Source organism: Rattus norvegicus, chromosome 7, assembly GCF_021556685.1.
Source record: "Rattus norvegicus strain SHRSP/BbbUtx chromosome 7, alternate assembly SHRSP_T2T, whole genome shotgun sequence".
Classification (NCBI taxonomy): Eukaryota; Metazoa; Chordata; class Mammalia; order Rodentia; family Muridae; genus Rattus; species Rattus norvegicus.
In genome coordinates this window covers 66613696-66636978 of record NC_141540.1, presented here as the reverse complement: position 1 = coordinate 66636978, position 23283 = coordinate 66613696, and the positions used below count along the sequence as shown (strand labels likewise).

General features: G+C 49.3%; 1 protein-coding gene across 2 annotated transcripts in view; it reads right to left on the bottom strand.

The window, feature by feature from the left end:
• Positions 1-1245: 1245 nt before the first annotated feature.
• Positions 1246-23283, bottom strand: part of Gns (glucosamine (N-acetyl)-6-sulfatase) — a 33900-nt gene continuing 11862 nt past the window's right edge. Inside the window, 9 exon segments of one of the 2 annotated variants that reach the window (NM_001414922.1) lie at positions 1246-3367; positions 5657-5817; positions 7153-7263; positions 7920-8027; positions 11896-11997; positions 17543-17646; positions 19486-19604; positions 20456-20538; positions 22573-22740. In NM_001414922.1, the coding sequence (NP_001401851.1) occupies positions 3289-3367; positions 5657-5817; positions 7153-7263; positions 7920-8027; positions 11896-11997; positions 17543-17646; positions 19486-19604; positions 20456-20538; positions 22573-22740 (1035 nt within the window). In that variant the 3' untranslated portion in view covers positions 1246-3288. 2 annotated transcript variants of the gene reach the window in all.

Genomic DNA, 23283 nt, shown 5'->3' with positions numbered 1-23283 from the left:
GTGCTGGGAACCAAACCTGGGTCCTCTCTGCAAGAGCAGTATGGGCTCTTAACCTCTGAACCACCTCTCCAAATCATCTTTTCCAGACAGCAATCTGTTAATTTTTCCATGCCTCACATCTTGGTCTATAAAGCAACTCACGATGTCTGTGGATGGCCATTTGTGGCCAATTTGTTTTTCTTTTTTTCTTTTTTTAAACATACATTTATTTATTTATTTTATGTATACATCACACAGCTTTCTGCCTGCATGTATGCCTGCAGGCCAGAAGAGGGCACCAGACCTGATTACAGATGGTTTTGAGCCACCATGTGGTTGCTGGGAATTGAGCTCAGGACCTCTGTCAGAGCAGACAGTGCTCTTAACCTCTGAGCCATCTCTCCAGCCCCCAATTTGTTTTTCTACATCGGAACAGAGCTACCATTATCTACCAGGATCCAGTCTTTCTGTAGCCGAAGCAGCCTCACCACATTAAGTTTACGCGAAGGGGATGGAACCCAGGACTTTTAGGCATAGGATATAGCTCCTGGCTATTTTCATGTTCCACCAGCAATGTAGTTGTGACAGACCAGGATTCGATATCTGCCCCTTTAAGAAGTTTGACTCCTGCAAGATGTCATTTTTCTTCTAGGGAAAAGGGTCAATCCCTGGGTTACCACAGTAATGTACTGTCAAAGGAGAGTTAGTCTGTCTTCTTAAAAGCTGCTCAGGGCTGGAGAGATGGCTCAGCCGTTAAAGGCTAGGCTCACAACCAAAAATATAAAAGCTGCTCAAAGAGGCTGTAAATCATGTTTTTTTTTTCTTTTAAAAATAGTTTATGACTATGTGTGTGTGCAGGAAGCTGTGGGTGTCAGAAGAGGCATCTGATTCGCTGAGCTGGAGTTACACATGGTTGCTAGCTACCATGTTGGGGCTGGGAACAGAAGTGGGGGTCCTTTGTGAGAACAGGTGTTCTCAGCTACTGAGTCTTCTTCCCGTCCTCGGATAACTAGCAGGGGCTGGTATCCAAGAGCTGTTCAGGTGCAGGACACAAGGAGGAGGTGGTCCCTTCTCACTAGGTTAGTGGCTAATCTAGCAGCCAGAAGGTATATGGGGGGGGGGGGGGCGCAGTACTGACCCCAATGACTGACTTAATGACAGCCCTGGGTTTGGTCCCTCGCACCACAAGGCTGTAGAACTCCATGAAGCAGCCACCTTCTTGTACCTTGTGAGAGCTGCTACTTGTGGACTAAGACAAAGAACACATTCCCACTAGAACAGAAGTAAGTTTTAATTCATTGAAAAGTGCAGCAGTGAACAGGGTCCGTTGAAGGGCACTTTCTAAGTGAGCGGCTGAGATGACAGGTCCAGGGCAGAGGAGCCTCTACAACAGGTGATGCTAATAAAAGAATTTACAAAGTCCATTGAGCGGAAAGTGCTGGTGAGCTAAAGAACCCCAGGACACCCATTTGTCCCGGTGGTGATCAGCTGATACTCCTTGCTTTTTCTTGAGGGTTCTGGGCTGCCATCTTTCATTAGAAAAAAATAAGATAAAGACGCTCCTAGGTTTGAGAACACTTCCCACAGACAGAGGTGTAACTTCCATAGCCACTCCTACTATTTTGATACAAAACCCTGGCGCTGGCAAGTCGAAAGGTGTTTGTGACAGTACCGCTTGCTGAACTCAGACTCTAACGTGTACCCCACCTTGAAACTGTGTCTGCAGGGCAGTTTTAGAACTGGGATGCGTAAGGTGCGTCTGCACTCCATGTTGGTTTTAATGGCTCTCCCTTTTGAAGAGCGGCGGCACACAGGGACTGGGGCATCAAAGGAGATGTCTAAACTGTGAGTCCAGAGAACGTGGGCGGCCTGCTGCAGTCTGTTACAAGCTGAGGTCTACTTGGATGTTTGCAGGGACGCTCCTTAGCTGGGAGGTACAGAGGATCTCGTGTCCCACCACCCACTGTGTCGCCTGCTTTGCGTGAAGGCATGGAGGTAGGAAGACCTACTGCAGCTGATGGCTGTCGTCACTCTGACGTCACCTGCTCTCAGGAGCAGCCTTCAGACTGAAGACCAGGACGTACGGTCCGAGGCCTGGCAGGAGCTGCTCACTGTTACTTGGGAGCAACTGAGGCCAACTTCACTATTTCACTGATGACGTTTAGAATCCGAGTGGAGTGAATGATGCCACTTAGCCACAATTTTGTAACTTTTGGTTTAAAACTTAAAATTTTTTTCCCTCTAAAAGTAGCCACAGCAGAGGTGTCCATTCCATGCCTGCTGGCCTCTCTGTATCACCAAAGTTGCTGGGGTCACATGAGGTAAAGGAATAAACTCAGTGGCTGTCACCCCAACATGGCCTCTGGAATTCTGAAAGTGACTTCTAGCTCTGTCTTAAAAGTTAAAGCTGGCAGAGGCTGTGTAGCACTAAACTCACTCACGGCCTAGACAGGCTGGAACCAGGCCCTCTACTCTGCTGTCCTGCCAGCACTTAGCCCTCTGTGGAACTGGACTTTAAGGAATAGAATGTCTGTGAGAGCAGGGGAGGTGGGATGAGGCAGCCGGTCCTTCCCACCACCAGGAAACACTAATATTTTCAATGACAATGTCAGCTAATTGCAGCCAAGCAGGATGACTTGTGTGTGGCCTTGATACTCGAGAACCGTCCAGACAGGCACTTCTAAGTGCAGCCCTTCAGCCCACTGATCCAAGAGCCCGATCTGCTAGCTCATCTCCCCCTGGCGGTTCCTTCTCCATAGTGCTTCTGGGCTCCCTGTGGTTAGAGCCACTGAAAAGCTGAGGGCATCTTAGGGCAGAGCTTGGGTGCCAAGTCGCACATTTACCACACCACAATGGATGTTGTGACCGTACTTTCTCTCCAGCTCTTCTCAGGGCTGTGTGTGTTTGATGGTGAGGAGTTCAGTGTGAAATGCTAGAGAGCGCTTTTGATTTGGGGGCTAGCTACATACCGAAAGGCTTTATCTCTCTGCCCTAAAGTATTGCCGTTTATCAGAAGAGTTTTACAGATTCAGACTTGACCACATGGGAACTCTTATACTGTGCCCAGCCAAGATGAAGGGACAAGGAGAGGACAAAGACCTCAGGAGTGGTGGTTGTCATTTGAGGAGAGACAGGGTAAGCCACTTCTGACGGGGGCAGATTCACAGTACGGAAGTCAGGTGACTGGGTTATTTTCAAACAAGACTTGAAACAGCAAGGCCAGAGCTCCCCCAGGCCTGGGCTCTTACTCCGACTACTTCATCGGAAAAGGGTGTGCAAGGATCCAACTGCAGAGGCTGGGCACAGCTGCTACAGAGGATGCTTTGAGAACCTTCTCATTCTGATGCTGCCATGATTGCTGAACATGAGGCGCAGGTCAAACCTGTATCTGAGGGAAGGAAAAGGAAGATGTCACACGAACTCTGGCTAGCCATGGAGACTTCAAAGGTATCTCCTCCAGCAGAGAGCTGGCAGGAGGGACTGACACACACACAGGGAGCCTGGTCGGAAGAAGGTGTCACATAAACGTGGTTTCAGTAGGTGAGAGCATTTCCAGCCAAGCTGTGAGCCGAGGAGAACAAGGTTAACTGTAAAAAGCAGGAGGGAGATTCCTTCAGACAACAGCAGCAACAAAACATCACTACCTGGCCTTGGCTGGCCTGGAGATTGCTATGCAGACCAGGCTGGCCTCAAACTCACTGGTCTACTGAGTGCTGGGGTTAAAGGTGGGCAGGCTAAGGGAGGAGAGGCAAGTCTCAGGTCTAAAGCATCCAGACGGAAAAGCTGACCCTCACTTAACCTCACTGCAGTTCTGAGACCTCTTCCTCTTTTATAGCTGGCACTTTGGAGCACACACGGACGCCGGTCTCAAACATACGTACGTGTGTGTGTGTGTGTGTGTGTGTGTGTGTGTGTGTGTGTGTGTGGCACACACGGACGCCGGTCTCAAACATATGTACGTGTGTGTGTGTGTGTGTGTGTGTGTGTGTGTGTGTGTGTCACACACGGACGCCGGTCTCAAACATATGTACGTGTGTGTGTGTGTGTGTGTGTGTGTGTGTGTGCGTGTGCCAGGCTCATGAATTTAGACAACTCCAAATTGTCTCTGGCCATCAAACAGGAAGGTGTTCAGGTAAAACGTATGGATCCCTCAAAGTAAGTGCTCAGTGGGACCAGTGGTGTTTGTGACTATAACGAACACTGACTGGCCGGACATGGGCTTCCCACGTGCTGAGCAGAGCGCGGCACTGGATTCACTCGCTTCTACCCCGGCTGATCTCTGCAGATCTCTTTACGTTTGTAAAGAGCCAGAAGCTATGATCGGGGCTGTGGACCATCCAGCCACAGACACTGCGTAATAAATGTGTGTGGCTGGATTACCAGCCTCTGCCTACAGGATCCAGGCCGATGACCCCTGCAGAGGAGCCTGGAAGGCCAAATGTTTGGCAGAAAAGAATAACCTGGGATGATAAATTAAAAACAAACTCAGTCGGTGTTTACATCTGCAGGCTAAGGAGAGCACATAACCAGCATCTCATTACTGAAGCATCAGGGTTGAAAATAAACAAAATGCTGGAGAAACAAGACCATGTGCAGCCTGGGAGCCCGGGGCAAATCGTGTGTCTAGTTAATGATGTTGACATGCACGTGCTTAGGCTCCGGAAAGCCCACAACGGATCCAGATGCCCAGGACAAACAGGACAGCACTGGAAGCCACCCTGCTCTGACTGGTCATCCTACGCAGCAGGCCAGGGTTCCAGCTAAACCATCAGGGATTGCTGGCCACAGGCCACAGTCCTGGGGCTTTCTCCACTCTCCTGTCAAGAGCTTAGTTACAGCTTTCAACTCCCAGAGCCAGCCTAGAATATGCGGCTAAAAGCATCAAGTCCACTTGGTTTTGATAAACACTGGGAGCTGACGTCTGTGCAGACATCAGGGAAGGTGAAGGATGGATGGATAAAGAAAGTGATGGACCACGACACTCACTCCATTCAAACGTTACTTGGTTTAAGCTAGATGAATTGATGCATTGCCCTTCTGTACAGTTGCCTGGCTATTTAAAAAGTTTCCCACCGTAGCAGGGCATAGTGGCTAAAACCTTTAATCACAGCAGCACTTGGAAGAGGCAGTCTGGTCTACATACCAAATTCCAGGAAAGAGACCTGTCTCGAAATTTCCAGCTCGGGCCTAAACTGAGGGGATCCTGAGCAGATGTAGGCCTGTGTGTGGACTGTAGCAGTCCACAAGCCATTTCTCTACTCGTTCACAGCCTGAGCTCTGGCCGTGGCAGGCAGTGGTCTGCAGACGCAGCACTGTAAGCCGATCCAGAGGGAGGCAGGCTGGGTAACGCAGGTGAGCAATGTCCGCTCCATTTAACACCTGTTTTCCTAAGCGCTTCATGCTCTGAGAAATGAAGCAGTGTGTTCTCAGACCAGGGCTGGGCGGGCCAGAGCTATCCCGGGCCACCGAGCAGAACCCGGGACAGTAAAGCAGGGCTGACTTCGCAGACAAGGCAGCCACCAAAGGTACAGGGCTAATTTATTTTCCCAACAAAACAAGCTGACGCGGCAGGAACACAGCATTCTCTCAACAAAGCAGAAGAATTAAACACTGCTCAAAGCAAAAAGGAGCCTGGCCTCTCGAGACGATGGCAGAGTCACTGAAGAAAGACGCTTACCCAGGGTCAAAGACCCCCGGAGTGCGACAGGTTGGCCCGGAACAGGACTGGAGCATCATCAGCCGATAGTTCATCTTTCCCAAAAGCTCGGGGTCTATACTCTTAGCAATGTTGGTGATCTGGTCTGGATCTGCAGTTATGTTATAGACTTCTACAAATACCTAGAGGCAAAAATGAGGAGGAAAGAAGAGAGCAAAGGTTACACTGAGGAAATACTCTTGTGGCCATTATTTATAAATGAAAAGGAAAGAAGTAAGGAAAACACCAAGGCCTGTCCATCATGTGGTCTAAGGCTCCAAGATCCACACACAATCGCATACTATCTGTGCTGGGGACACTTGTGTTAGACAGTCCCATGCTGTCTACCCTATCTTCAGGAAAGTGACCTATGACCTTTCGAGCAGCAGTTCGTTCACCACTGGTGTTTCACAGGGTTGCTTAAGACCACTGGGAAACACAGATGTTTACAATTCCCAACAGTAGCAAAATTACAGTCATGAAGTAGCAATGAAATAATTCATGGTTGGGGTCACTGCACCATGAAGAACTGTATTAAAGGCTTGCAGCATTAGACCACTGTCCAGGAAGGTGAGCACAGGGTGAGCCCCCAATGGCCTAGCCTTAGCAATAAGACAGCACTGCAGCTACCCTGTGAGGGGAGCGCTGGAGGCCACATTTTCCCTCAGAGTCCTTGGACTTAAGCAACAGGATGGAGAAGCATCCTGATTGCTGGCACATGAGTCATCCCGTTATAGGAAGCAGTCAGGATGGTCTGCGCAGGCAGAAGGCTGCAGTACTCAGACTGCGGGGCATCAGCCCTTTCCACAGTATACTGTTCCAGGATGCAGAGGTAAACGGTGGCTCTAAGGTCTTTAAACTCGGCCCTCGGACTGCCACTCACATTATCAAACAGACACACACAGGGCAGGACAGCTCAGCTGCCGTGATGCTTGCTTTCTTGCACTATGGGCTTCTGAGCTGTAAGGAAGGACGGGTCCATTCTGAAGAACAATGACGAGCATGTGTGTCATATGGTGAGACGGTGGCAGGCAGGACGGGAGCACATGCTGAGCGCCTGCGTGAGGCTGCACCCTGGCGTCCACAGAAGCCTTCCAATGACCTGTGCTTATCAGTGAGGCTCAAGCACCACCTTCTCCCGGACGGCCCTCCTGGGTAAGTCAGGCTGGCCAGCCTGTTGGGAATGCCAGCTCCCCTCTGTAGACGCTGAAGCACCTCCCTCTTAGCCCTAGTACAGCAAGTGACACTCTGAAAAGGCCACCTGTGTGGAGGTGGTGCTCAGAGAAGACTCCAGTGAGGAAATGCAGAATGAAGCTGCCCATGACACTGACCTGCCACCTTGGGAGCTGCAGGAGACGCAGCGGAGCACAGAGACGCGACACACCTTCCCTGGGTAGACTCTGGGGTCATCTTATGCCACCAAGCCCAAGCAATAGGTGTGGTGTGGGGATGGAAGGGGTGGACATCTGTCTCCTTACCTCCTGGTCGTCGAACTCACAGTACTGTAGGTTCCACATGGATGACAGTGTCCTCACACAAGCATATGTATTGTTGTACGCGTCCTCACACACACAGTCCGGGAAACATTGCTGGAGGGACAGTTTACAAGTTAACTGAGGGTTGTTCTGATACAGTATCAGCATCTCAGCTGGCAATACAGGTGCAGGCTGGCTGAAGCCAGACACGGGGAAGGAGAAAACTAGATATCAAATGGGCCACTCTGGAGGACTACCTGATGGTCATCCCGGAGTGAGAAGAAAAGCAGAGGCCCATGCTCTCCACAGCACAAAGGACCAAACTCCGTGTTTTCCACAGGCTCTGCTAGGCCACAGGTTGTTGTGCTGTGTCCTTTAGACACAGAGTTTAAACAAAACGGCCTGACTCTATTCCCTGCTGGCCTGGAACTCAGAAGTCACCTGCCCCTGCTTTCCCAGAGAGTAGGTGTGTGTGCACCATACTGTGCTGGGTCCTTTACCCAGAACACTTTGCTGTCAAGAGGAGCAACATGGCTGTTGCCATCTCTGTGGCCTGTCTGCCTGCCACTAGGGACAGCACAGTCATAGGACAACCCCACCTCTCCTGCTGTTAGGAGGTAAGGGAAGAAGTGGGCGGGGGTGGGGGTGGGTTTGGGTGGGCATGTCTACGCAAACGGGATGCCTAATGCCAGCAGTGTCACTCAGGTGACAGAGGTGACAGCACCTGCTGTGTGTGGTGAGAAGGCTGTGGCCAAAGACAAGCTACTCACAGACACTCCAGGACTCAAAGAAGGGCAGGTCGGGTCGGTGACATTACGGCCTTCTCCTTGATATTCCACCAGGACATCTGACCTCCAGGTTAAGTTACCGTCCCCTTTCTATAAGAAGAGCACATGTGGTTCCTGTGAGGCATGGACTGTTAAGTGACCAGCAGTCCTCACCGTGCTTGCTCTGTAACTAAGGGAGTGGTAGGCTGGAAGTGTATGAAAGCCTCTACTGTCGTTCCGGGTGCTTAAAAGCACAGGTGTCTTTAAAGCCACAGTTGAATGCCTGGAATGCTTTACTGCTCCTGTAAGCACAGTACGGGAAGCAGGAAGGAATCCAAGCTAGGAAACGGGAATCCAAGGCAGTGCTGAAGAGATGGCTTGGTGGTGAAGAACACTGATTCTTTATTCTAGAGGACCCAGGGTCAACTCTACATTCGCATGGCAGCTCACGAAAGTCTATAATTCCACCTTAGAAATAAAACCATTTTCTCTGTTCTTGTTCTTTATTCTAACACATTAAATCACCATTTAAAAACAATCCATGGTGGTGCAGGTGGCTCCAGGTCAGGTGCAGTGTGCATGATGCCTAGCTCGGCAGAGGCTCTGAGTGCCCTGGGCAGCCGGAGAGAGAGACAGACAGTGCTGGGGGTGGAGGTGCAGGCCTTGAGATGAACGTACAGCTCATACATCATGCTTACTCTGTGACACACAATAGCTATGTGGAGAAAGGAGGCAGCATTGGGATACATTTGGGACAGGCGTACACACTCTGGCAAAAAGGCCTCTAGGACATGGGCAAGTTTGGGATTAAAAGCAGAATTCAGAACAGTAGGGAACATGAGCCCAGCATCTAAGAGGAAGAAGCAGGAGCCTCAGGAGGCCCTGAGCAGCAGGCAGCCTGGGCCAGCGACATGTCCACAGCACCACCTGCTTGGGAGGCTGACGCACAAGGACTAACCCCATCTCTGCAGAGCAAAAGAGGCAGGAGCTGGGCAGAGAGGGAGGACGGTTTTGAGTAGGCAGTGCAAGGTTGCTGCAGACCCCAGCCAAGGACAGGACCTAGAGCAGGAACAGAGAGGCTGAGGGGTCTTTACATCAGGGACCCTACATCAGTCTCATACTCTCCTCAGCAGCTGCCCTGGGTCGTCTCTGCTGCTAGAGACTGGTGAGGTCTCGCACAGGACACACAGGAAACTGGGCAGCACTGCTCCCGGGTGTCTACACGTGCTGCTAGATCAGCGGCAACACAAACCCCCAGCTCTGTTTCATTAGGTCTCAGCAAGCCCACAGGCATCCACGGTGTCAGTCTGAGAACCCTGCTTATAAAGGACACTGAAGCTGGGACATGTAGCAGGGAATGGGTGCTAGCTTCTATAAGGCCTTGAATGCCAAGACAGGGGAAGGAAGACCTTATGTGTACATTTATGTTCTTATGCAGTGGTCTGCAGTATCTGCTTATGTTCTGTACCGACATGACCTGTGACAGCTCAGCACTCCCAGGATAAAGCATGAGTGGGACTCCACTCCAGTCTAACTTCTCTTTCAAAGCCAGGGCTGGGTTGGTTCTGGTCCTGAGGTTGTAGTCTGTGAGCTGCTGGTCTGGCCCACAGAACAAGGCGAACCCAATCCAGGAACTGATGACTCTTCACTGCATTTCGGTTCATGTGAGGCTAGAAGACACCATTTCCCTACCTGATCTACAGAGCTCTGACGTATTTCCAGCCCCAAACCCGGCATCCACAGGTAACCCAGAAGCCGAGTCTAAGGGTCGTATGGATGGAAGGTACTTGGGTTCCCGAGAGAGTAAGGCGCTGGTAGACCCTCATACAAAGACTCAGTTACTCAGTCTGAAGGCAAAGCAGCACAAGGAAAGGTCTGTGGGTCTGAGGACAAACCCAAGTATCTTCAGAGAAAACAAGATTCTTGACCGATGAAACCTGCAGGGAATTATCCTAGACACACAGAGAGGTAGACACAGGAGACAGAACTGTAAAATTTATAGGAGAAAGTCGAGATCTCCAACATCTGATGTGGGCGAGTTTTATAAATAATCAATGGAAGGCCGGGCTTGGGGGTGGAGGTGTCTGTGGGAAAGCCCTTACCATACAGCCTAACAATTTATGTTCAGACCCCAGAGCCTGGTTAGTACCATAGGCACCTACCACCCCAGCATTCCCTATAGGAAGACGGGAGACAGGCGACCCCCCAAAACTCACGGGCTGGGCTCCACAGTGGCACTGAGGCTATCTCAAATAGGGAGGAAAGTGGTGCCCAGTACCTGAGGATTGTCCTCTGACCTCGCCATACATGTCCACACCTATGTATAAGTATGCTTGCTGGTGTATACACAAAGAACACTGACCATGAAAAGGAATGACTACTGAAAAGATGTTCGCAGTAGGCACACAGCAAGGAGCCCAGTGTGACAACAGAACTGCAGTGAGGACCACCAGGGGATGCCCCTGCACGCTGCTGTGATAAAGTAAGACTAATCAAGTGTCGGTGAGGCTGGTGACAAGGTAAACAGTCTGGTAAAGCTGCCAAGTGACCTAGAGCACAGAGAGCTGCAAACACATCCAGAGACTCATGAATGTTCACAAAAGGGTTACTCAGAATAAAACCTACACATGTATATGATGGACGGACAGACAGAGTGCCATGTCTCCCTGGGAGTGGGGGAGCGGGACTCAGCAGTACAGAATGAAGTACAGATACAGATGACAGAGAGCGGAGGCACAGACTGCATGGCTCCACTTGTACGTGTGGTGGACAACTCCTCAGAGGTAAGGGGGTACAGGCTGCCTGAGGGCCAGGGGATGGAGCAGCGGAGGGGTGACCCACGATCTGGGATGATGGGATGTTGTGGACTTAGATGGTGATGGTCAGACAACGCCAAAGCACCAGAAATGAGTGAACTGTCCACTCTCGTGCACTGTGTGGCATATGACGGAAGCTGATAAAAAAGTGGCTCACCTCACTAACAAGGAAATGCAAAACAGACCAAATACTGTTTCCCACTCACTCAGCTGGCACGTACTAAGCGGACAGTTCATACAGAACAAGGGGAATTCTCATCTTGATGAGCGTTCAGGTCACTGGGGACACGTCTTTGACAGCAGCAGTGCTAACATGACAGACACTACCTGGGAGAGACGGGCATCCAGGTCATGATGCATTTAGGTAATGGAGCACCAGGTAGCTGAGAACAATATGGCTCCATCTTGGAAACAACACTGAATCTTAAATGCCTAGAGATCTAGTACAGTAGCATGCGTGTGTGCATGTCTCTGTGTGCGTGCGTGCGTGCATGCGTGCATGTGTGTTAAGCTCAAAGGAAGACCCAAACTGTTTAAGGTAATATATAACTACCAACAGGAGGGTGTCTGCGTATCAATGGGGTAAGAACCCTGGTCTCTCAATCTTTTTCCTTTCCTTCCTTCCTTCCCTCCCCTCCCCCTTCCCCTCCCCTTCGGTACTGGACACGGAGCCCAAGGCTTCTGCGTGCTCTGTCTCAGCTGTGTCCGTAGCTAGCGGTTGGGTGGTAGACTATCTGCCTGGACTCCACCAACAGAGTGCAAGCAGTTTCTGTCCCTCAGATGTGGGACGGTGGCTACTAATCTCAGTCCTTGCCGCTCTGCAGCCGGCACGGTCCTCCTTTACTTCGGCATTTCTTTACACTGAGGTAACCCTTCCCCATTCCTGAGTCTTCTGGAAGGTTACTCACTGCTTACTCTACTGGGACGGCCACCTCTACTCTCTGATTGCACATAGTTTTTCCTGGGAGGAGAGGGGGAAGAGAATACAGACGGCTGAAGGTGACACGTGAGTGGTCCAGTCAGACTTTTCCTTGAGGGAACTGCTTCCCATCAGAGCCAGAGCCAGATCCTGTTCTTTGCCTCTCAGATATAGTAGCTTGCCTCTGACCACCTGCAGTTAACTTGGGAGTTGGGCTCTGGGTTGGCTGTGGCTTTATACTCACCAGGATGGGCAGCAGGGATGTCCCGTCCATCTGTGTCTTGTTCAGGTCATAGCCAGCGAGGTCCAGGATGGTGGGACCCAAGTCAATATTGGAGACCAGCATCTGCGTGAGTGAAGCAAACTGCCTGAGGCCCAGCTGGTCTCATGCTCCTCTCCCACCCAACTACAGCTCAGCACACGGGCTCATGGGTCACACCAATCCCGTGGAACGCTGTACTTCCCAGGCCCACGTGAGAAGCCTCTGTAATTTTCTCATTGTGAACACAGGGCACAGGGACTCCTCCTGCGTGTCAACTGTTCTCCTACTTGGGGCATTCACATTTGTGATTAAATCTGACCGTACATGCATTCCTTAACATTTTTTAAAGATGCACGTACTTTTATTATTATATAATTATATAAAATATTATTTATTATTATATACTATATATAAAGGAAGGCTTATTGGGACGCTGCTCTCAGGTGGGTGAGTTCGCTGGCCCCAAGGATGGAGGGCTGGCAAGTTGCCATGGGGAAAAGGGAATGGGGGAAGTGAGGGAGCGAGAAAGAGACAAAGGGCGTGTGTGCAGAGAGAAGAGACACTATTTATGTGTTATTGAGTGTAAAAATGCCTGCATGTATGTGAATGCATCACTGGCACACAGCGCCCACAAGGTCTTCTCCCTCCCTCCTCTCTCCCTCCCTCCCTCAACAGGGTCTCTCTATGTAGCCCTGGCTGTTCTGGAACTAACTCACTATGTAGACCAGGCTGCCCCACCCATAAACAAACCAAGGAAGATGAGCTCATGTTATAGTCTTCAAAGTGACAATATTACTACTTTGTCCCTAGTTTATTTTAAACAGGGTATGCCATGTAGCCCAGGCTAGCTCACACTCATGATCCTCCTGCTTCAGCCTTTTCAATGCTTGGATTACGGGTGTGTTCCACACCTGCCTGGTCTTGCAGTAGGCTGTGAAGGCTGCAGAAAACTCACTCTAATTGATCAGTTAATTTCCTTAAATAGCACAAAACCCTGCTTTAATGAAAACACTCTAGGGCTTGTGTGATGGCCCAGAGGTTAAAAGTCACTAAGCTTGATGACATAAATTCAATCCTGGGTCCCACATAGTGGAAGGAGAGTATCAACCCCTCCCCACAAGTTGTCCCCTGACATGCACACCATGACACATGCATGCACACACATACACTTAATAAAATAACTTTATCTACTTATCTATATTAAGACAAACATTCTAGAAACCAGAAATAAAAGTTTTACATTTTCACCTCAACCTATATTCTCTTGGTTTAGAAGATGGCTTTCCTTCTGTGTACACTACTTCTAAGGACCTAAACCAGCGTGCTTCCATTTAAATACAATGGGGACTACGACAGTTTTAATGTAAAAAGACCTTTAAATTGTGTGTGTGTGTGTGTGTGTGTGTGTGTGTGCGCGCGCACACACACACATAAGCCTGAGGACCTCAGGTGTCATTCTAAGACAGAGCCTCTCATGGCTGGCTTACTGATAGCAGAGGGAGGCTGACCAGTCTCACAGAGCCTCTGGCTCCTGGCTCCCTTGTGCTGGAACCACAGGCGTTTCTCAAGTGGGTTCTGAGAAACAAACTCAGCTTCTCCTGCTTATGTGGCACTTAGTGAGCTCCAGGCTAGAGAGCCCTTGGCTCAAAAAACAAGTTGAGAAATCAGGCATGATGGCTCAGGTCTTTTATCCCAGCTCTTGGGAGGCAAAGGCAGGAGGCCTTTTGGGAGACACCAGCCTTGTCCACACCGTGAGTTCCAGGATAGTCGGGGCAGGACAGTCAGGGAGAGGCAGTGAGACCCTATTTCAAAGAACCCCAAAATCAAAAAACAAAAACAACCCCCCTTGTCCTGAGAACACAGTGAATAGCTCTCAAGGACACGATAGGCTGTCCTCTGGCCGGTGTGTTACACACAGAGTACGGCTTTGAAACATGGAGAAGACTTTCTTTAGGCAGACAAACAGGGAGATTGAAAAGATCAAGTAACTGTCATTTTTAATTTAAAACCAAATTGGAAGGGCCCGTCTGACAGCAGGAGCAGGGTGTTGCTGGCCAGGCTGACAGCCAGTGACACACAGCCTGCCTCTGAATCTATTAGTGCGTCTCGGCAGCTGTCGTGGGTCACTGTTCCATGGGGACCATTCAGGGGCAGCAGTCCGTATGTCACTGGAAATGCACCAGAGCTGTCTCCAGAGATTAACCAGACCCACAGACGGGGGGTCGGTTTCCTTCTTTTAAGAGCCCCGGGTGAGCTGAGCAGCTTGGCTCACAGTTGGTAAGTGGATGTGCCTAAGGGAGAGATCAGCACAGGAGAAACTCGAGACTCGAGGGTCCAGGAGGTGAGCGGAGGATCCTGAGCCATAGGTACTGGGGAGTCAAAGCAAGGTACAAGACAAACTGTACGTGCTAACGCTAGAAAAACCCAGAATGAAAACAGTGATCATTAGTCTCTCCAAAACTCCTTTTAAACACCAGGGCTGCATGATAGGAGACCCTGTCTAATGCCTCTGGCTCACGGACAAGCATGGCGGTTCTGGTACAAACCATGTCACTACAAACACACAGTGCGTGTCCTCAGGATACTTTCTTCACACACACACACACACACACACACACACACACACACACACACACACACACACACACGTCTTCTCTAAATAGGGCTGGAATTAAGAAGACCTTATGTGGTTAGAGATTATGAGCAGAAAAGTCAAGTGGGAATTGTCTACCCTTGGCCTCATATGGGCTTCTGATTAGCTGTGCAAAGAAGGTGAGTCCTCTCACCAGGCTTCCAGACACTAAAGCACTGATATTAACCAACCAAGGAGGGCACCTAAGTCATGGCATACAGCACCTCAGAATCCAGGACCCCATGTAGGGCTACTGCAGGCAAGTCGCATAGCACCCCAGAAGGCACCAAAGGGTCCATTTGCCAGAAGAGCTATGAGCACCTGAGAGAGTCTAGCATCAGCAAAGGCTGAGCTGCTGTAGGCGGATCTACCCTTAGCTTCTGTACCTAGGAAGAAGCCGGGCATCACCCAGTTACACTAAGTAGAGATGAAGGCGGCTGGAGAGATGGCTCAATGGCCGAGAGCACTGGCTGATATTCCAGTGAACTTGCGTTCACTTCCTAGAATCCACAGGGGGTGGCTTGTAAGTACTTCTACTATAGTTCTAGGGCAATGGTTCTCAACCTTCCTAATGTTGTGACCCTTTAATACAATTCCTCATGTTGTGGTGACCCCTAGCCATAAAATTTTGTTGCTACTTAGTTATGTTGCTAACTGTAATTTTGCCAATATTATGAATTATAATGTAAATATCTGATATGAAGGATCTCTGGTATGTTGGTGATTGGTTCTAATGTACACCAGTATATGTTACACCTGTGAGCCCAGGAAGTGTGGCAGAACACCCACCGTAATGACAGACACAGCTCTTGACAGTCCTGACTCTACTTACTACAAAGTCTGTTTTACCAATGTGGGTGCACCCCATTGTGGGTAGAGGGTGAGGTGGTCCATGTTTAGAGCACCCCTCTTTTTAGGGTATTGCAGAAGAACAAGAAGTAAACTCAGCAGGATGTGAAGCCAGCTGAGAGTGAGATGGATCACACATGGGGAGAGTGTGAAGACACATCCTAGGGGAACCCCAAGCCAGAGCCTTTAAGGACAAGCAGGCTGAGGGGCTGAGAGAGCATTTCAGTCAGAAGCCGCCAATCATATCAAGGCCAGGAGGAGAGAAGGCCAGGAAGAGAGAGACGGTCCACTTAAGAGGGGAGAGTGGTTACCGCAGATGCTGCCTCCTGCCCTTTGCTGTCTGGTTCTAACATCTTTCCTTCTCATTGCTCTGCTGGGTGCTGGACACACAGACTGGGTAACTCATCCTTCTCAACATTGTTGTCTGTGCTCCAAAGCCCAGACCTCTCCTGCTGTAGCTAAGCTTCCCTGACACAGGACTATGAATTAACCTTCCCCTGCTGCTCCCTGCTACGCCCAGGAGTCCGGGTGTGCAATGCCAACATAAGGCATTGGATGGACACTAGCTGACAGGGAGGGTGGGCTCAGCTACATGACTGAATTCTAAAGCAGGGCTCTGCTGCTTTCAGTTATGAGTTTAGATAAACCAATTCACTCACTCCCACAGGCTCTTCCTGGGTAGCATGGGGCCATGGGACCTGGTGGGTTCTGGAGGTTGGATGAGTTATTCACACAGCACTCAGACCACCACCTGTTGCTATGGACTAGCTCTGATGAACTAGACACCATTTCAGTTGTTTAGGAGAGGCGAGGCCTCCAATTGTACCGTATACTTGGCGTGATTAAGCTACTGAGAAGAATGGCTTGTTCCTCCCACAGCTGACAGAACATGCAGTCCCAAGGCTCCATGTTCCTCAGAAGTGCACCGCCTGCTAATATGGACTTTGCACTCAGGTAAAAACCTCAGGAAGGTACACACTTAGGATCTGCTGACTTCCCGGCCAGCCTGCTTTGGAAGGATAGACCTGTTCAGAAAGTGCCAAACGTGTGGTGGAACATGGGCCTTAGGAGCAAATGTAACTCAGATGACAGCTCTGAAGGCCGCTGTATCTTTCTGGGACACTTTAACAGTGAAGCACCAAGAGCGCTGGGACAGGAAGTAGAGAAAGGTGAGGAGTGAGGAGTGCCAGCGCCCACCACCAAACACAGGCTGCCCAGAGCACCCACTACCCAGATGCCTGGGTCATCTTGCAGTTTTAAATCCAATTATGTGTTTGTTCCTCTTCTCTGATCTCAGAGCTTAGGTGTTGGTATTGAATCAAGAAGAGAGAAGACAGAGCTGGGATTTCCTACTGTCATCTCCTGACCAGTAGGGAAAAGTGTTTAGGATCAAGGTGGCCAGCACCTCTATGAACAAAGTACTCCAATGAGACAGCCAATGGGGGCGACAGAGGATGATGAGTATCACAAGCCAGAAGGGGACCAGAAAGGCTTATGTCAGGAAGGGGAAATTCCGAGACAGTATGCTCTCCTGATGTGTGGACTCAGGAACTTGGGAAGTAAGAGTCTGCAAGTTCAGGACATGGTGAGGTTCACAAGCTACTCCCCTTAGGGTTCATATAAACAAGCAAAGCAGATGGAGAGAGGAGTGTTGGGTGGCGTGGTCTGCTACCTGAGAGGGCCCCAGCAAACTGCCTCTCACGAACCAATGTCCATTTGTGAGTCAATATGAAGGGTGATCACTGAGATCAAGAAGACATTTTCTTAACCAATGAAAATTGGTTAAGACCCTTTCTCTTTGTTCTTCTTGAGTTCCTACCTTGGGCCTCTACATGTATTCATATACATGTACACACATATGCATGTAACCGCCTACATCCATACACAGAACACACATGAAAACTGTTAGGAAAAACCAGTTTCAGGCAGTGATTCTGATGAGAGTCACTAGTGCTGGAAGTACATCTTGAAATGAACCACGTGAGTGGAAATTCACAGGGGGCAGCAGACAGTTGCAGGAGAAACAGGCCACTCTTTCCAAGGTTCACACACGGAAGAGCATGTGGCCAGCCTTCCTCTCCAGGAGGGACAGCCACTTTCTCGAGCCACATGCCACATATACAGGATCAGCTGCCATTGGGCACCTACCTTGCTTGTCTGGTTTGGTTTGATCCCAGGCCCTCGAACCAACAGTGGAACTTTGATATCAAACTCATAGAGTTGTCGTTTGTCTATTGGCAAAGAGAACTGCCCTGCAACAAAACACACGGAGTCAACACAGAGCCAGGACAGCGTGCGGCACACACACCACTGAGGTGCTGAAACACTAAGATGTCTTAATTGGCTTTTAAGATTTATTTTTTACTCATGTATTCTCTCTCTGTCTCTCTGTCTCTCTCTCTCTCTCTGTGTGTGTGTGTGTGTGTGTGTGTGTGTGTGTGTGTTTAATGTACATCAGGAGGTTTAGAAGGAGGTGTTGGGTCTCCCAGAGCTGGTTATGGGCAGCCTTAAGGCACCTGACATGGGCACTGACATGGGAACTGAACTCGGGTCCTTTGGATGCACTCTACTGAACCAGAAGCCATCTCTCCAGCCCCTTAACTCTAGTTTTGTAACAGAAAACTAACCCTTGCCTAGGTTTCTTTTCAATACAGGGCAGGAAAAATAATGAGCTTACCTCCTCTAGATAAATAACTAAGAAGAATCTGTTCTAAACAGGACAAATGAAGAAAAAATAATATCTGGAAAGGAATGAAAGACAAATACACACTCATTTATGTGTATGTGTCCAGATCCGGGCAGATGGTGTCACCCAGGACAGTGCCAAATAAGGGAGGAACGTACCCTGTCCCCCTGAGGCCCTGTAGTGACAGGCCACAGAATGAGGACAAACCTGAGGAATTCAACAGACCAATAAGGAAGGACAGAGCATGGGTGTCAACGGCTGGCCAAGTTCAGTCTGAGGAAGTTTTAGCTTGCAGAGGGAATCACAAGGACAGGTTTATAGAAGGGACCAGGTTAGACCCCATGACCCACCCATCAACACTGGTACCCCAAGTGAGACAGCCAGACACGGTGGGCCTCACAACTTGAGATGCTTGGTGCAATTCTGCACCACTGAGGCAGCCTGCTGGCCTGAAGGTCGCCCACATCAGGTCTCAGCTCCCACTCCCAGGCTATACTGGGTGGGAATGAGCAAGCAAGGCCTCACAAGACAGTAGTTAGCCAAGCCAGAATAAGAACTGCTGTGAGGATAAGAGGCATTCTTCTCAGTAGATCAGTAGCACCCGAGACTTAGAGGCACTCAAAATTCAAGACTATCTGCTTGATAAATTACATGGGCCTGGAAACATGTGTGGACTCATAAGTGCCTGTGAGTGCTTCAAAACCTTTAGAAAAACAGCCAGACCCCATGGTACTCGATAATCCCAAGACTCTAGAGGCCAAGGCATCAGGGTCATGAGGTTAAGGCCAACCTAAGAGATGAAGCAAGACCCTGATCAAACACCCAAAGGCTGGGGATATAGCTCAGCAGTAGAGCATTGCCGAGCGTGCACAAGGGCCTCAGTCTAAATGTCAGCACTGCAGATCCCACCTGCCTCCCCCACAGCGCCCCACCACACACACACACACACACACACACACACTCTGAAGGCAGGAAGAACACTGCAGCTGAAAACTTGAGCGGGAAGATGGTTTTTTGTTGGTTCTCCCTACCACAACGAGGCAGGATCTATGCGGACCAGACTGGCCTCAAACTCGAGGGCTAAAGCACTCCCCAAATTACAAGATTAATAATAAAACTGTGCTTGCAAGAAAACTTTGTTTCCCATCTACAACAACACATTCCCTAAGTTCCACTTGTCCTACAGACTTTTCCTACAGCTGTCTCTAACTTCACAAATGATTCTGTGCTCCTGCCTGAGATCAGCTAGCTTAGCATCTCAAACAGCGAATTATGAAACCTGGCTTCTTGTGTGCAAATGCTTTCTACCTGGGGAGTCCTGAGATGAGAGCCTCGGCCTGGTGAGTGCACAGCTGTAGAGTGCTTGATTGAGGGTGTGACAGCACACATCCTGCCTGCTGCTCACCTGTATGGTAGCCATTGTCTGAGGTATAGAAGATGTACGTGTTGTCCAGCTCGCCAGTCGAGTCCAATCTCTTCACCAGTTTTTCCACAAGATCGTCAACTGAGAGCAGAGTTTGCCACCTGGAAGACACAGGATGGAAATGACAGACGTCAGGGGCAATGGCAGCACAGAAACACTCATCCCGGTAAAGCAGACAGCTAATGCTCAACTCTGTCCCCTAGACTCCATCACTGCAAATTCCACAGCACAGTAAGTACTTCACCAAGTCTGTTTCCAAAGAATGCGCTAGTTTTACTGTTCACAGCTTGCTGTGTGAGAACAGAGCTAATCAGAAAGGGAAGATGGTAATTCAGAACAGAGTACTACAGACTGCACTATTGTTTAACAGTCCGAATACTAGGCACTGGCCTATAGGCAGGAAGGCCAAAGTTGGTTTTGTCTATTGTCTGTTTTTATAAAGTTTTATTGGCACATAGCAATATTCTCATATTGCCTAAGGCTGCCTTTGTTTTGGGACACATGCCTGCAGTCTTACAACATTTACTTTATTATTATCTGGTGTTACAAAAAATGTTTACTGACCTCTGGTCCAAATTCAATACAGTCTAAAAGCAAGCAGTGAACTTTTAAAAATTGACATATCACGCCCTGCAAATTCCAAACATCAAATTTAAATACTTTCTTCAATATTTGGGCTGATTTTTATATAACCTTTTCTTTAAGCATGGGGAAATTCTCAAGCAAATAATTCCAGTTTGTCATATTCTTTACCAGGTCTTCCCATGGATGGCTTAGTCAACCTTGGGGTCCAAGGGTACCTTGTGCAGTTGAACATAAGGCTTTCTGCGTGCTTCTGAGGCGGCAGGCCCCACAGCGTGTTTCCCACTGAGTTGCTTTTCTTTGGCTCAGGACAGATGTCTGACAACAGAGCCCCACACTGTGAGCGAGCGAGTGGAGTAGCAGTGCTTACCTCCTTCTGAAGGCGTCATCTAAGAACTTTATTGAGGAATTCGTCATGGGAGTCTTGGCTTGCCTAATTAACCAGTGCTTGTTCTAGGATTCAGAAGAAACAGTCGTTAACAGCAAGTCACCACGGTCACAGCAGAGATCCCTAGAGTCCGTAAGACAAAGGATCATTCACCCGTTAGCCGACTGCCTAGAACTACTGAAGCCATGCTAGACTATGCCAGGTTGCCTTCTCCTGTGCTCCTACAGCGGCCTAGCTGCCTCGCAGATGAATGCCATCTCTCCACCAGCCTCTACTGGGAAGCACCGTGACATTCTTCTGTTGGCTGCAGCGATCAGAGACTCTAGTGAGCACCCCCCACCCCCTCCCGCCACCGAGCTAAAGTGAGATTCAGTTGGTAACTCTGATCCTACATCAACTACGGCTACAAATGGGCAAGTACTAACTTACCCCTCTCTATTCTGCCTGTGAGCCCCTGCTTTCCACTGATCTGTCAACTCAAGGGACTGGTATCCCTGGGGGAAAATCCTGTACTCGAATTTAAAGCTTCAAGTTCTGTACATTCTGGAATAGTAGAGTGTAGAAGCTTGGTTCCCAGCACCCACACCTCATGGGACAGTTTACAACTGCCTGTTCTAGAGCAACTGGGCCCTCTTCTGGCCTCCTTGGGTACTGCGCTCACACAAACAAACCACACCAAAGACAAGACACATACACGAACGTTTAAAACTAAAAACGAAATCTTAAAAAATTAACAAAACCTCCTTCAAGTCCAGTTCTGGAGGGTCCTTTTATTTACATAAAAGCCACAATTTAGTGACAAAAAGACCTCCAGATGCCATCAGCTCTTCATGCACTCACAATAAAACTACATTTCTCCAACTGCTCTCTGGTTAATAGGCTTTAGAAATTTGTTCTTAAACCCTCCTGTTGGAGGCTCCTATCAGCTCACATGTGACCGGAACTTCTTGTTGTGGTCACTTATCTAACCCAAGGATTTCAGTATTGCTGCCCTCAATAATACTGAAATATTAAAATGTTTCCAGTAACTCTTTGTGGAACACAAAATTGAGACCAGTCCACTAGTTTAAAATCAGCTTCTCAACCTGATTTAATAAGCACATGCCTGAGTTGTGGCACAGAGTACACCAGCTGTATCTCTACATTTTAATCATTACCGTAATCAAAGGCTCGAGACCTGCCACCTTAGGAGGGCAACAGGAGGGCAAGCATCTGGCTCATTGCACAGGCAGAGACTGATGCTTCTGGGTCTGAATCAATATGAGCTTCGTGACTTCTAGGTAAGACCCAAGCAGTGGAGACCTGCTTACACCCTTAGCCAAGGGAAGCATAACTGTCTGACTGAGGAGGCACAGACCTCTGATCCCAGCCCAGAGGTTAGGAGGCAAAGGCATGAAGGCCACTGTGAGTTTGAGGCCAGCCTGGTCTACAGAGAGAGAGAGAGAGAGAGAGAGAGAGAGAGACAGACAGACAGACAGACAGACAGACAGACAGACACAGAGACAGACTGACTCACAAAACAAACTAAGGAACACAGTTTGGGAGACAGTGAACGGAAGGAGAGAATGGCGTGTGGGGATGTTTCTGTTGTTGAAAATCTGACTTCTGTTTAAGGGAGAAAGAACCTTCATATGTGGACTTATGGCTTATTAGGCGAATTTAAGGGACAAGCGGTGTTAACTGAAGAGGCCCCTGCTTGAGCTGTGGCATTTAATCATGCACCCTGCCACCTCCACACTGTGCTGTGCCTCCCCTTTCCATCGTATGCCTTAGGTGAGAGTCACCAAGGCTGCTGCAAGTGCAAATGTCCCTAGGGGCTTGGCTTAGCTTCTTCTAGAACAGAGGAGGTAGGAGACATGCTCACAGTCAATCGGGAGCGACAGCGCCTTTACCGTTCCTAGGAATCTCTTCTAGCTGCCCACTGGATGTGTGGTAGGGACTTTATCTGTATCTTGAAAAACATTTCACCATCTGTTGTACTAGGGACAGGTACAACAGTCCCTCCAGGAGAGCTCAAAGGAACCCCCTTCCAAGGCTTGAAGCTTCCTGACCAGCAGGTTACAGTGAGAGCGGCTTACTTGAAGGATCAGAGGACCTACCGTCCCATGGATGTTGAAGTTCTTGTTTCTCGGTGCGATGACATTGGGGAAAGCCTTCTGGTACTGAGGTGCGGCTGTCCACGGTGAGTGGGGCGCTGGAGTGGAGATCATCATGAAGAATGGCTCAGAGTTGGACTTGTAGTCCAGGAAGTCCAGGGAGAGATTGGCCTGACACACACAGAGAGCTGTCATCGCCTACCCCTGCCTAGCAACTGTGCATCCAATAGGGAAGCTGCTCTTGGTAGACGGAGAGCACGCAGGGTCAGCGTGGACACCAGTCCCAGACATATTCACTTCGTGGTCATGTGCTGGTATAACACATCAGGTCTGACCATGCCAAGGTCTGAGCTTTGACAAGTCCACCGAGAGAGTAACTGAGACCTCAAGTTTGTAAGACACAGAGATTATGTTCCCCAAGTAGTAAGGAATAGTAAACTGTCCATTTTAATATTAATATTAATGTATAGTAATGATGCCTTAAGGAATGGTAAGAGGACCAGGCTCAGTCACGCTGCCTACCCCTCATCCAAACATCAGATCTTCAGGTTTCTGCTCAGAAGCTAACTATCTCGCCCACCAGTGCCTACCAAAGGAATATTCTCAACCACAAATGACCGCGTGTACAGAACCACGGCCCCGCAGCACATGTGAGATCCCAGCCGGGAAGACGTTGCCTTCCACGGACCTGGCTTTGCCCTTTCCAGGGAACCA